The sequence below is a fragment of the Temnothorax nylanderi genome, unplaced genomic scaffold, assembly GCF_030848795.1.
Source record: "Temnothorax nylanderi isolate EJ_2023f unplaced genomic scaffold, tnyl_v1.0 TNYL_tig0610_pilon, whole genome shotgun sequence".
NCBI lineage: Eukaryota > Metazoa > Arthropoda > Insecta > Hymenoptera > Formicidae > Temnothorax > Temnothorax nylanderi.
The window spans coordinates 70,314-84,995 of NW_027249672.1; the positions used below are offsets into that span (position 1 = coordinate 70,314).

The 14,682-nt window shown below is 32.7% G+C and overlaps 1 protein-coding gene and 1 long non-coding RNA gene across 2 annotated transcripts; one reads left to right on the forward strand and one right to left on the reverse strand.

The window, feature by feature from the left end:
• The first annotated feature begins 155 nt into the window (after positions 1 to 155).
• LOC139784315 (uncharacterized) lies at positions 156 to 4,480 on the forward strand. The gene is made up of 4 exons (XR_011721538.1): positions 156 to 683; positions 1,196 to 1,429; positions 1,521 to 1,629; positions 4,142 to 4,480. It is a non-coding gene; the product is annotated as an uncharacterized lncRNA (long non-coding RNA).
• A 2,346-nt stretch (positions 4,481 to 6,826) lies between these two features.
• Positions 6,827 to 9,614, reverse strand: LOC139784311 (uncharacterized). Its single transcript, XM_071723471.1, has 2 exons — positions 7,379 to 9,614; positions 6,827 to 7,307 (listed from the first exon to the last, which is right to left on the reverse strand). The coding sequence occupies exon 1, from the start codon at positions 9,607 to 9,609 to the stop codon at positions 7,525 to 7,527; it is 2,085 nt and encodes a 694-aa protein (XP_071579572.1). The 5' UTR covers positions 9,610 to 9,614; the 3' UTR covers positions 6,827 to 7,307; positions 7,379 to 7,524.
• Positions 9,615 to 14,682: the final 5,068 nt, after the last annotated feature.

Sequence of the window (14,682 nt, forward strand, 5' to 3'; positions counted from 1 at the left end):
TTTTAATATAAAATATAAAATATTTAATAATATTTAATATAAAATAATATTCGACGCTGACTGGTAAAAAAAGATTTATTCGTATATCTGCCCAGTAAGCAAGAAACATTAAATTAATGTTTAGAACTATTGACTTTATGTGTATTTTTTAAACGTTTTTTAATAATATTATACACATATTTGAAAAATATTATTTCGTAATATGATTTTTCTGAATGTTGTTAAAATATTTTAAAAACGTTACAGAAAATATTTTAAAAACGTTACAGAAAATATTTTTCAAATGTTACTCTGACATTTATTTCAGATCAATGCAACAGTTCAAAATTCCTTGTAATTTGGACTTAGAAATAACGTTAGTAGTATATTAATTTTCTGTTGTTATAATGTTATTGTTATTATCCTACATACGATGCGTGAGTGCGTATACACGTGTGTCGATCGAGCAGTGCGGAGTGCCATTTATTTACAGCATATTTATATATAAGTAAGTAACTATTATATTCTAAAATTTGTATATAAATGATAAGAATTCAATTAACCATACGTGCTATGAATAGTAGCTGGTGATGCAGGATTCATTTTCCGATTTACAAGAGAAATTTACAAAAGAGAGGAAGTATCAATTAATTTATCTACGTTCTATAATAGACTTGTCCTTGGACATCAAAAATATCATCAAGGTTCGTCAATGCTATTATTTCGATGGTACCAAACAGTGTATAACTTTCTATAAAATAACCTCAAAATTTGGCGAAATATGTGTAAGGCCCGGTCTACAATGAGTCGTATGTCGGAGTCGGATGTCGGAACGTAGCCGATGGTCCAGTGAGGAAAATTCGTTTCCGAAAAAGAAATTCTCTCATTGGACCATCGGCTACGTTGCGACATCCGACTCCGACATACGACTCATTGTAGACCGGGCCTCAATGATAACGTATAAAGCTGGTACAATATGCATGAAGACGATTTGTTGAAGAAGTATTGTACGGCTTTTATACATCATCGTTTGCATGTATCACTGAAAGAGTAATTTAGTATAAAATTAGTATAAAGTTGATAGATGTAACAAACGATCAGTACAAACAAGACCAAACTGACTTTTTATTTATTTTTATATTTTTTTTCACATATATATGCTATCACACTCTAAAGTATATAAATATATTATTGTAAGCATATTTTATATGTACAGGGCAATGAATATATGTCTTAACATATGGGATCAATTGTTGTATCAAATTCAAGAAAACACCATTTGAAAAATTTGACCCTGGCTAAGATAAACACCAGTGAACAATATATCATAAGGAAAACTCTGTACAAGATACTAAGATTGGGAAGAGAATATCTTCTCTTAACTCCTATTAACAGTTTTCTTACTTTTGAGGAAATGCTAAAAGATGATCAAGAAGCTTTTACGCAAGTCGTAAGTAAAGCTGCTTATTATAATTAAATTATGTATATATTAAATTACAACTTACTCTTATCTAAACTATATTGAATTCTTCTTGTTTTAGAGGCTATTAGACAACAATCCCTTGTAATACAGAGAAAGACTTGGAACACTCTATAATGGAATGGCTTAGATTTGCAAACGCCCGTAAACAAAGAAAAAAATCTTAAAAGGTAAAAAAGTAACATAATGTATTTATGTCTGTTAGGTTAGCATCCCCCCCCCACAAAAAACCGGAATAACACATATGCAGAAATTAAGTGCTCTTTATGCGCTAATTATGTGCTCTATTCACGATTTTTGTGCTCGAGCGGTTTCGTGGGAAATTGCAATTGAAACTGGGAATACTGGCTTAACGTAAGCTAGCACCCCCACTCATTAAAATTAAATATAAAATAAAAAACTCAATATGCTAGAATTATTTGCTTTTTATGTGCTTTCAAATGCCTCAAACAAAATTAGTCTATCTGTAATAGTTTAAAAGATATACGCCAAAAAAGATCTATATACTACTGATATAAGAGTAAGTATCAGTTAAAATACAGAAAGCAAAATAATTCTTGTCTTAAAATGTTTCTTGATTAATGTGTTCTCGAAATATGCACAATGAGATTTCCGTGCTCATCCTCTTCAGCCGACCCAAACGTGAGCACCCCATACGTACAAGAGTAAAGTACCAGTTAAAATATAGATAGCGAATTGGTTTTAGTCTTAAAATGTTCCTCAATTTATGTAGAACATTTTAAGACTATTACATCATAAAACAAATATATCCTTCAAGTATTAGTTGCGCAATTGTAGAGTAAACTGCACAATCATTCATATAATATTGTCATGAAAAACAATACACAAGAGATTCTATATAAATACAAATTAAAGTTTACTAAAGAGTAACTAATTTTGAAAATTACATTTTTTTTCTATTATTAGAAAGAGAATGTTAAAAATTAGTTAAACATATGTTTACTTATATATATTTATATATTGTTCAGAATCTCAGTGAAAAATTCTCCATAATATTTAGCAACTTTGCAATACTTACTCATAACTCATATTAAATAACTTTAAAAATATATACAAACACATATATTTAATTTTATAAATATTAATATCATTATATTACTTATATACAAAATTATATTTTACTTGTATACCTCAATTCTTCCTATCTATTCCTACATGTACTTCTTCCATCTACTCTCTATCAAATATTTGATACTGATAAATATCCCATGTTTTGCTAACAATTTTACATATAACAATATTTATGTAAAAAATACTAATTTTAAAAAATTTTCTGAAGTCTTATTAAACAATTTAATCAATACATTAACCAAAACAATTTCAACTAATTTAATTTTGTAAACTATTGTTTCTATCTTTATAGCAAAATCAACATCAAATTAGGATTAATCTTACATATATTGTATGTATAGGAATAACCAGATTAGAAAAAATTATAAAATAAAAATTACAAAATAAAATTATAAAATAATAATGTTTTAACATTTTCGTAAAAAAATTAATGTTATTTAGGTTTTTTCATAATTTTTTTTATAAAAAAAGAGTCAGTAGTAAAATTTTATTGTACATATTCCACAACTGTCCACAAGCTCATAAAACATTTTCAGCTTATAATCAATAGGCTGGAAACAAATTGTTATATTAGTAAGAATTTTACTCTTGTAAGTATACTGGTGCTCACTTTCAGGAAGGTTTGCCAGCTGAAGGGGATGAGCACAAAAATCTTATTTTGTATATTTTGAAAGCACATAAATTGAGGAACATTTTAAGACTAAAATCAGTTTGCTATCAGTATTTTAATAGTATATTATGGTACTTTACTCTTGTTCGTATGGGGTGGTCACGTTTGGGTCGGCCGAAGGAGATGAGCACGGAAATCTCATTGTGCATATTTTGAAAGCACATAAATTGAGGAACATTTTAAGACTAAAACCAATTCGCTATCTGTATTTTAACTAGTACTTTACTCTTGTACGTATGGGGTGCTCACGTTTGGGTCGGCTGAAGGGGATGAGCATGGAAATCTCATTGTGCATATTTTGAAAGCACATAAATTGAGGAACATTTTAAGACTAAAACCAATTCGCTATCTGTTTTTGACTGGTACTTTACTCTTGTACGTATGGGGTCCTCACATTCGGGTCGGTCAAAGGGGATGAACACGGAAATCTCATTGTGCATATTTCGAGAACACATTAATCGAGAAACATTTTAAGACAAGAATGATTTTGCTTCCTGTATTTTAACTGATACTTTACTCTTATATCAGTAGTATATAGATCTTTTTTTGCGTATATCTTTTAAACTATTACAGATAGACTAATTTTGTTTGAGGCATTTAAAAGCACATAAAAAGCACATAATTCTACCAAAGAGTTTTTTATTCTATATGTAATTTTAATGAGTGGAGGTGCTAGCTTACGTTAAGCCAGCATCCCCACTTTCAATTGCAATTTCCCGCGAAACCTCTCGATCACAAAAATTGTGAATAGAGCACATAATTAGCACATAAAGAGCACTATTTCTACATATGTGTTATTCCGGTTTTTTGTGGCGGGGGAGTGCTAACTTAACAAACATAATGTATTTTGATACACAGAATGAATCACTGAAGATGTTACTAATATTTCTGAAATTGAACGGGAAATTCTTATTTTCCAGCAACTGTTTGGTAAAGATCCGGAAAGATTAATAATCTGTTTAAAAGGAAAGAATAAGAGTTTGGAAAAAAATAGTAAAAGAGTTATATTGAACTAGAGCACCTGTATCGCATTGTCTAAAGAAGAGTTAGAAGGCACCTTCATTTCTCTTATCCGAAGGCTGACTTCAAAAATCCCTTCCTAGGATCCCTTCCTAGGATCAATACTTTCTGAGATAATTGGCAGAGATAATTTGCAGAGATAATTGGCACACGAAATAAATCTCATAATAAAAAACTTATATATGTATGTATATGTATATATATTTGTTCATATAAATAAAACTACTTTTTTATGGTAATTAGTGTAGTGCATTTTATTGAAAATAAATACATATTGCCTGAAATGAAAACAAAATATTAATAATAACTTTAAATAAATGTTAGAATTAATATTACGGTAATCTTAATATAATATTGTAATAAAGTTGATAGTACGTTTAAATTTTTATCTCAAAAACAGGAATGATAGAAAAACCTTAGCGCAATGTTATTTGCAACGTTATGGCACTCTCATTTCAACATTACTGAAATTTCGGAATCGTGGTCAAAGTATGTTTATAATGATGTTCTATAAAACATTAAGAACTACATATTTAACAACATTACAAGTTCTAGAATATCGTTGCAATAACATTGTAATAATGATTTTTTGCTTACTGGGTGTATTGTTAATATTGTTATGCGATAGCTTTATGCTCACCAAAATAAGCAAGTATAAGAAAGAAAGAAGCGTCAGACTCAGAGGATCACCACTACCCTGTTCGATCATCGATGTCAAGCGACAAGGCGCCGGTATACTACTTGGATGGGTGACCGGTTGAGAGAGCGGATTTCTTCGGACAAACGCGCGACGGCTATACGCACATATACGGCTTAATATATTTTTTTTTGTTCCGGTAATAAAATATTTTATTTTTCACATATCAACAAATAGTTTTTGTGTCAGTAAGAAAATTTTGTTTGCTAATACGAAACATTTTTTTAGTGTAAAATGTATTTGAAACATCTCTGAAGTGTTTCCGCAATATTTCGTAGATATATTTGAGAAATACTTCATAACATTGCCGAAATCTTTCAGCATGGTCGCATTTGAAATAATTGCGGACATTGAAACATTGCCGAAATGATGTAGAAACGGTCGTGAAAAATTTCTGAAATATTAATGAAAGATGTAATATTTCAAATGGAATTTTGCAGAAATGCCTTTGAAATATTACATGCCGAGTGGGTCTGTTACCACTAGTAAACGAACAGCTACAGCGAAACGATAACCGCGGACTGCCGATTTCTCCAATAATGCAACTTTTAATAACTTTGCGATTTTATGCAACAAGTAGCTTTCAAGTATGCATGTATATAAATTTTGCCTTATACTTGTAAAATCTTTCTTAATATTTTTGATGTACTTTTTATTCAGATTGTTAACGGAGATATTAGAAGAGTCAGTCAAGCATCGGTATCACGTATTGTTGCACGAGTATCAACAATTTTAGCATCTCATTTAAAACAGTACATAAACTTTTCAACACAACAGCGGCAAAGGCAAAATACTAATAGATTTTTGAGGTAGCGAATTTTCCACGTATAATAGGATGTATCGATTGCACTCATATAGGGGAGACCGGGGCCTAACCGTCAGTTTTTTTTTGGTGCCGATTTTTAACAAGAAAATAAATAATTTTAGTTAAATAAGGTATACCACTGTAAAGAGTGAACCTTTAGCTACAAAATTTATATAGGAAATTTTTATCTACGTCGCTTTGTTTAACCGGTATAGAGCAAAAACGACAACGGTGGAAAAATTGAAATCTCAAAAATGCCGGGGTTTAACCGTCACACTGCATTTTCAATACATATACGTATGTACATCTAATCCTGAAAAATGATAGGATACATCTTAATAATTGTTTTTTAAGAGAAAAATATAAAAATTTATTTAAAATTTTTATGCGAAACATTATTAAAAAATAGTTACGAGGGTTCCTCTTTCCGCAGAAGTCACTCGCCCGACTTGTTTCACTCCTCGACGTCCGATGACTCTATTCGGTGTCTAAACGGTTGTAATTCCCGTCTCATCCATATTCCATATGCAGTGAGCCTGGAAATTCCCGGAAATGCCTTGGAAATGCACCCGGACTGCTTACTGACGGATTAACCCCAAACACAAGTTTCAGGTTTGATCGCCCACGAAATATTAGACATCAACGATAATGAAAAAACTACACTGGATTCGTGTTCAGCATGCATTACTCTTTATAATCGCGTACCTCGAGATTTGGAGAGCAAATATTATTGCAGATATTACAAAATTTCCACGCGCAGAAAATGTAACTTTTACCTTCCGAAAACACGTTTGCCCTCGTAAAAATCATAACACGGCAGGTAACCTGCCGAAACTCCGTTGGTCACATGGGTACCATAAGCAGCGTTTACAATGTTAATAGCGAGTTCGCACAATATACAGGTTCCGAGATATTTGATTTGACGGTTCAACCCCGGCGACGGTTAGGCCCCGGTCTCCCCTATGTATTGCCAATCCTGGAGGAAATAATAGAGAAATATTTCGGAATCGAAAAGGATGGTTTTCGTTGAATGTGCAAGTATGTTGTTTTATTGCATATTTAGTAGAAAAAAAACAGGACAAAGTGAGTTAAAATATTTATTGTATGTAATTATTGTTGCGAATGTCCAGTAATAATTAACTGATCACGTATTAATTGTTAGAATACTTTAATATTGCACTCAGATAGATTTTACATGTATCTGTTAGCAGGGCGCGGTTCCTTCTAATTATACGTAGAGCCGTCTGCACTAAAAACTTGATATAAAACTAGTCCCTAGATTTTTAAATGGGAGCGCATGAATATTACCCACTTAAAATATAAATAAACTGTTATGTTGACTAGTTATTAAATAATTATACTTAAAGAAAGAATCTTTAAAAACATCAACACTCTCCCTTATTTAATAACTTACAAACTCCTAAATTATTCAATAAATAATTCTTCGCCAGTGGTATAATAATAAAAACGAGATTTTGTCGGCCTGACTGGCAATCAATTCAATGTATTAAAACGACGTTTCGACCCGTGCTTTGGGTCCTTATCAAGTTACAATATAGCAATGCTGGAACAACACAATTGTTCGTGTTAAACAACAATAATGTACAAAGGTAGAGGTATAAATCTAAAACTTACATAATTGCGCGTCAAATTATAAATCTAACAATCATCGTTGTAATGTGGTCCGAGAAACATGACCGTAGCGTACAGAGCCCGGAGAGCGACTGACATATACAAAATAAATAGACGCGAACTAACACCGATAATATAGATGTCAAATTTCAAAGCGAAGATATAATACGGTCATAGACTAATGGTAGATTTTCCGTGTCTTTTTGCGAGTTAATAGAATCAGTATGTTTTTTGATAAACAGCATTTCGGCAATTTCACGTTTTTTCAGATTAGGTTCTTTATGTAAAATTTTTACATCTTGCCACTTGAAATTGTGGTCAAAATCTAATATGTGCTTACTGACAACTGAGTGCTGGTTGGGACGCTTGTTAATGTCCGCACAGTGTTCTTTAATGCGGGTCTCCAGATGTCTTTTGGTTTGACCGATATAACAAGCGCTACATCCAGAACACTCGAGTTTATAGACAACGCCCGTACATTTCTTATCATCCAATCTGTCCTTTCCTTTTTTAATCATCGCGTCTAATTTTTTAGGTACAGTGTATAAGGTGTTTACACCGTAATTGCCGAAGGTCCTTCGTAAGCCTTCACTAAAGGCTTTTACATAAGGAATTGGCACGTAATATTTTAGATCTGGGATGCTGCGCTCTCTGTCAACATTGACGGAACCGTTGACATTACTCAAACGTACATTAATTTCCGCCCGTCTCTTCCGAATATGTTTATTCACAAGCGCATCAGGGAAACAATTGTTAGACAGAATGGATTTCACGAAGGAGATGTTGTCGTCGTGAAACTGTTCATCTGACAGAAGTAAAGCATGGTCGACTAAATTAAGGATCGTGTTTATTTTGTATTTCTGCGGATGACTAGAGAAATAATTTATGTAACGGCCCGAAAACGTAGGCTTTCGATACCAGTTCGTAATTAATCGATTGTCGTGTCTAAAAACCATCGTGTCTAAAAAACTCAGGCAGTTATTCTTTTCCAATTCATACGTGAATTTGAGCCGAGGATGATAGTTATTAAACGCAGTGACAACGTCATCAAGTATTGCCCTCGGAATACACATAAAAATGTCATCAACATAACGATGGAATATTGTAACACGAGAGCCAAAAGGGCGAAGGCAACAACTTTCTAAGTCATCCATGACTATATCAGCCAAGATCGGAGAGAGGGGAGAACCCATTGGGCTGCCGAAGATCTGCTCGTAGAATTCGCCGTTAAAAGAAAAACTGGTGGAACCGAGAACCAACTTGACAGCGTGTAGGAACTGATCAAGATTCATCCGAGTCCCCCCCGATATTGCATCCCACCTCTTCCTAATTCCGGTTAAAACGAGATCCGTGGGTATGTTGGTAAACAGCGCAACAACGTCGAGAGAGACTAGGACGTGGTCAGGAGGGATGCACCGTCGCTTGATGCTCTCCACAAACGACCAGCTGTCCTTAACATGAGAAATCGGTTTCGTGATTTTCTTATTGAGGATATTATGTAGATAGGAAGCAATATTATATAAGGGGCTTCCAATGGCCGATACAATTATACGCAGCGGGTAACCCTCCTTATGGATCTTCGGGAGCCCATAGCAACGTGGAAGGTTGCCATTCGTACAATTTAGTGCGTTATAAACTCTCGCGTCAATAATGTCGTTGTTCAGCCATGATTTAACTAAACTATTGAGATTCGAAGTGATTTTTCTTATCGGATCTCTGTTCAATCTTCTGTATGTAGATGAGTCACTAAGTAGCGCTTGCATTTGCGAGATATAATCCTGTGTGTTTAAAATGACAGTAGTCTGCCCCTTATCCGCGTTAGTGACCAACAGGTCAGAGTTAACCCTAAGATACTTATTACAATCTGAAACCTGCGACAAAATGTATCTATCAACAGAGTTGAATCTCTTATTCGTTTTTATGAAATCGTGTAGTGAATTAGAAACCAAACAACGCACCTCGTTAACTTTTTCATCGGCAATCACATATTTCTTTTGTTCAAAATTTTGAAGGACCTCTAAAACAATTCTAGAGCGGTCATTTTTATCGTGTGGATTGACCGGTAGTCCAAACTTACTGCCAAGACTTAGAATCTTTAAAACATTATCCGGGATCTGCTTATTGCTGATATTGACTATCCATTTACTGTGGTTAAAATTGAGGAAAGTCTCTAATTGTTCATTGTGTCTAGCTTTTAAGTTGTTAAATTTGTTGATTAATTTATGTTTGGTCATGTTATCGAAGTACGCTATCTTGTTTCTATTGGATGAGAAAAATTCCTAAATTATTACATAATTGTTGAAATCGGTTAGCAAACAAAGGCTTTGTAAGTATGTCCGCGAGTTGTTTCTCTGTATCTACTTTTGAAATTGTTATTTCACCAGCAGTAACTAGTTCGCGAACAAGGAAATGTCTTATACGAATATGTTTCGTTCTTCGATGATACTCCGGATTATTGGATTAATCATTGCGGATTAAGTTCAGTTAAAAGCCTCTTAATCCAGATGATTTCTCGTGCTGCCTCACTAGCTGCTACAACCTCAGCTTCTGTTGTGGATATTGCAACTGAAGTTTGTCGTTGACTAATCAAGGTAATAGGTGCATCGGAATATAGACAGAGTACACCCGAAGTAGATCGTCTTGTGTCAAGATCACCACCATGATCTGCATCGCTGTAACATTCTAAAACACCTTTACTCATAGACTTGTAAATAATTCCATAGTCAGTGGTGCCTTTTAAATAGCGAAAGATCCTTTTAACCCTGATCACATCTCGTTCTTCTGGATTTTCGAGCTTTCTTGATACTACTCCAACAGCATATGCGATGTCAGGTCGAGTTCCACACATCAAAAACATCAGAGCTCCAACAGCTTGTCTGTATGGAAAGTCAGTGTTAAGAGTACTCTTCTCAGTATCGTTGTCTCTGACAATAGGAGTCGTGACAGCTCTGCAGCTGCTCATGCCGAATCGTTCTAGTATTTTCTTGATGTAGTGAGTTTGACTGACTCGTATAGAGCCATCTTCTTCTCTGTTGATTTCTAATCTCAGGAAAAATGATGCCGGTTTTGAAGTAATTTTGAACTCCTTCTTGAGATCGTCGATAAATTGCTGAAGTTCTCTCTTACTGTTAGCTGCAATCAGCCCATCATCCACGTAAAGGACAAAGTAAATTTTACTTTTACCTTTTTGTCTTATAAATAAACAAGAATCAGCTTCACTCCTTTGAAATCCTAATTTGATTAGGTAGTCGGTGAACTTTTTATTAAAACAGCGAGGAGCTTGCTTCAGGCCATACAAGCTTTTCTTCAAACAACATACCCTGCTGGAACCGTCACTGTATCCTTCAGGCTGCTTCATATATATAGTTTCCTCTAAGTCGCCATAGAGAAAAGCAGTAGACACATCTATTTGTTCAAGGAACATATCTTCGTTAGCAGCAACACTGAGTAGTGTCCGAATGGTAGATGTTCTCGCTACAGGACTGAAAGTTTGGTCAAAATCAACACCTTTCTATTGTGAAAAGCCCTTAATTACCAGCCTAGCTTTAAATTTATCAACAGATCCGTCGGCATTCGTTTTTACTCTATAGACCTATTTACAGGGAGTGTGGCTCTTTTTTAGGGCTGGTGATTTGCTTCGAAGATTTTGATATTCGAAGCTTCGAAGCTTCGAAGTTCAAAGTTAACTTCGAAGCTTCGAAGTTTCGAACAATATATTTGTTACCTTGACATCGATAATTATAATCGAACGGACTAGTGGTGATCCTTTGATTCTGACGCTTCCTTGTTGCTTATACTTCTATATAACATATCTTTATAGTGTTCAAAAATCGTGTAATGATAATAACCGGTAAATATTAAAAATAATAACGCAATTACAATTAATGTACAATAATTACCCAAGCAGCATTTTTCGGTTAACTGTCCGACTAAGGACTACTTTTCTACTAATCACAACGTTGTAAGCGGTCCAAGAAAGTTATAAAATGTAACTTATAATTAAAAGATAATACTAACATTTTTTGGACGTTGTCTTAACGTTAAAATTACGACGTGCTTTTTTTATCACTTTCCCAACGTCAAATTTGAAACAGTTTAAATCCTATTACCCGACGTTAAGATATTTAACGTTCGCCTGACGTTATACTCTGCACCACAGTTTTCGAGCGACTTCAATACGTAATTCCCAACGTAAACCAACGTTTTGTTATCAAACGTTGTAAAACGCTAACGTTGTGAAACGTCGCCTGTGGTCATTTCTGACTGACGTTAAGAAATCGCGAGAAATGTTCATTATTTTATACGAGAAGACAAATCTTAGTAGAATTTATCGCACCTTTTATTACGTAAAGTTTGATATAGTGTGGAACGCTGACTTCGCCATTTTCATTCCTCAAAGAGGAAGGCAAATAATCCGCCATTTTCCAGTATATTTAGATTTATATTTTTTAACGCACTTTATTAACAAATTTAAAGCATTTATATAATATCTGTTGTTAAAGTTTTGACAACATGTTTATTTTAAAGTAATTTTGATTTAAAAAAATTAAAATCTACATTTTAAAAATTTTAATTATTTAATAGAATATTTAGTAAATTGGAATATTTTAGAAGGGATTCGTCTAATTTCGACCTATCATTTCCACATTTATCAATAAAGTGGGTTTCGTTATAAATTTTCAGTGCTGGGTTCGTGTATTTATGGCAAAATTACAATAGTATCAAAGACTGCGCAAACTATATTTTTCCTCTAAAGCCATTTTATTTGTGCCAAATTGATAAGTACGTATTATGATACATTTATTACACCAATGCCGTCATATGGTTTAAATGGAAGCACGAAAACTACACCTAAAATATTACGTTGTGAAAAAATAACCTCAGGTCTAGCAGAGTGTACACTACAAAATCAAAGTTTACAAAAATTACTTACACCAACGTTAGAACTGGTGGAAAAAATGTAACATCAATTTAACTTATATAAGTCGGATCCCAACGTTGGTACAACCTAAATTTGATTCCCCAAATTAGTGCAAAAGAGGGTTGAAACGACGTAGCGAAAACGTTGGATACCAACGTTAAGTGTGTTTATCTTAACGTCGGGCGGACGTCAAAATGCTGCTTGGGTATTAATATGAAATTCGTATATTTAACATAATATAATATTAATATAATAACGTTAACAACATGCATGATAACGCCTAAAGACGCTACCTGACAAAATAAAGAATTTATTTAATGAATTGAATCAAAGTTGAAAAATAATTAGGAATTAAATTTAAAGAAACATAAATCTAAAAAAAATCTATTCTTTATGTATGTGTGTGCATATATGTTCACGAAGTAAGTTATAGTACTATATTTTCAATTATTCTTATAATATTTCTGCAATGTTGTTCTAATATTTCAACAAAATGTTGCAATTGTCTTTACAACATTACATTGCAACTTGTAACGTTCCTGCAATGTCTTGCAAGCTTCTATGCTGTATGGGTCTGTTTTAATTAAGAAAAACTCAAAAAATGAAAATAAAATTGTCGTGTACCAAATTTGGTCTTAAAATGACGTCTAATTCATGTCCTTTTCATGACGTCATACTTTCATATCCACAATAGGACGCCAAATACACGTCATATATAAAGGACATATGACGTCGTGGACGAAATATGACCTTAAATTGACGTCAATAAGACCATGTGTGCTACCTGGGAAATTTACATGGAAAGTATATATATATATATATATATATATATATATACACAATTTCTGTAACTTTTAAAGTAAATATCTCAGAAACGGGTCGGACAATCGATCGCAAATTTAACAGGTTTTTGGGATATATAAGTGCACAATCTCTGTAAATTTCAGCTTTATCCCTTTATTTTGACATAAGCGACATACATCTTTAATTAAGAATATTTCATAATATTTCAAAAATATTTTTGAAAATATTTGAAAAAAGATTATAAAACCAATAAGAAATAAAAATATTTTTTAAATATTTTGAAACAAGATTATGATACAATAAATATGTAGATTCGAATTAATATTTTAAAAATACATTTCAAATATTTAAGAAAATTTTATCTGGGTAATAAAAAAGAACGTTTTTAAAAATATTTTTAAAAGATTCTTAAAATATTCTTAAAAATGTTACCACAAAAGGTTTTTAAACCATTTTAAAATATTTCTAAAACCATTTTAAAATGTTTCTCGCAATATTTTTATAGAAATATTTAGAAATATTTTTTGAAAACATTTTGTGCTGTATGGGTATCTTATTTTTAAAAAATTATTTTCGAAAAAAATGAAGAAAAAGTCCCTTAAAAATCGATCTTTATATCCTTGGCTATACAAGGACAGATATAGGCCGGTAACATAGAAAACAATCGAAATTATCGACATCGCGCGAGTTCAGCCTTTGATATGGCATCTCCTTAAATCTTAATAAAAAAAACAATTATATTGTCCATTAAAAATTTTTTCGATATTTTCTTCGAAAAATACAGTACAAAACGAAAAAAAAGATTACCTTATTTTTTATAATATCTTTTTTCTTCTTAAAGTTACAGACATTTGAAATTTTAAACTGCATTTTTTTTTTAATCCATAACTTAAGTATGGGTAGAGATAAAAAGCTAAAAAAAATCATGGAAGCTACTTTCATTTAGTATAAAAACACGAAGAAATTTCCGCCAAATCAAAAATGGTCGAAGAAAATCCTCGGTGATTTGACATGGAATGCCCTATATATATTGCTTTAAAAAATATAATTACAGTACAACAATTAAAAAAAATAAAACCCAAGTGATATATATCTTCGTGTTCGCATTCAAGGGTCCCATTCCAACCCAAGTGGTAGTAGCATTACCCATACAGCACATGTAGATACTGAGAACGTTCGAAAGATATCGCAGCAGTATATTGCGTATATTCTCAAAACATTCGAGATACGTACTGCGATTTACTGCGGACATACTGAGAAGATTTCTATGTTCGCCTTTTTCAAGTTCGTAGTATATACTGAGAATATTTCGCAGTAAATACCAAGAACATCACAAGTACCAATATAGAACTAAGGATAGAATGTACACGGTGTATATACTTATTATGTTAGATTAAATTAATAAAATTATGTTTGTTGCCTTCTGCACTGTGCTACGTGAGATATAAGGATTACTTATTGAAGTATTTCAAAGAGAAACGCGCGGTTCAAATTCAAAGAAACCTGCACCTGCCAATTTGCTGTTTTCTGTTTTGTAGCTGATGAGTACGTACTTATGTACTTATTATGCTCAATAAAAGTA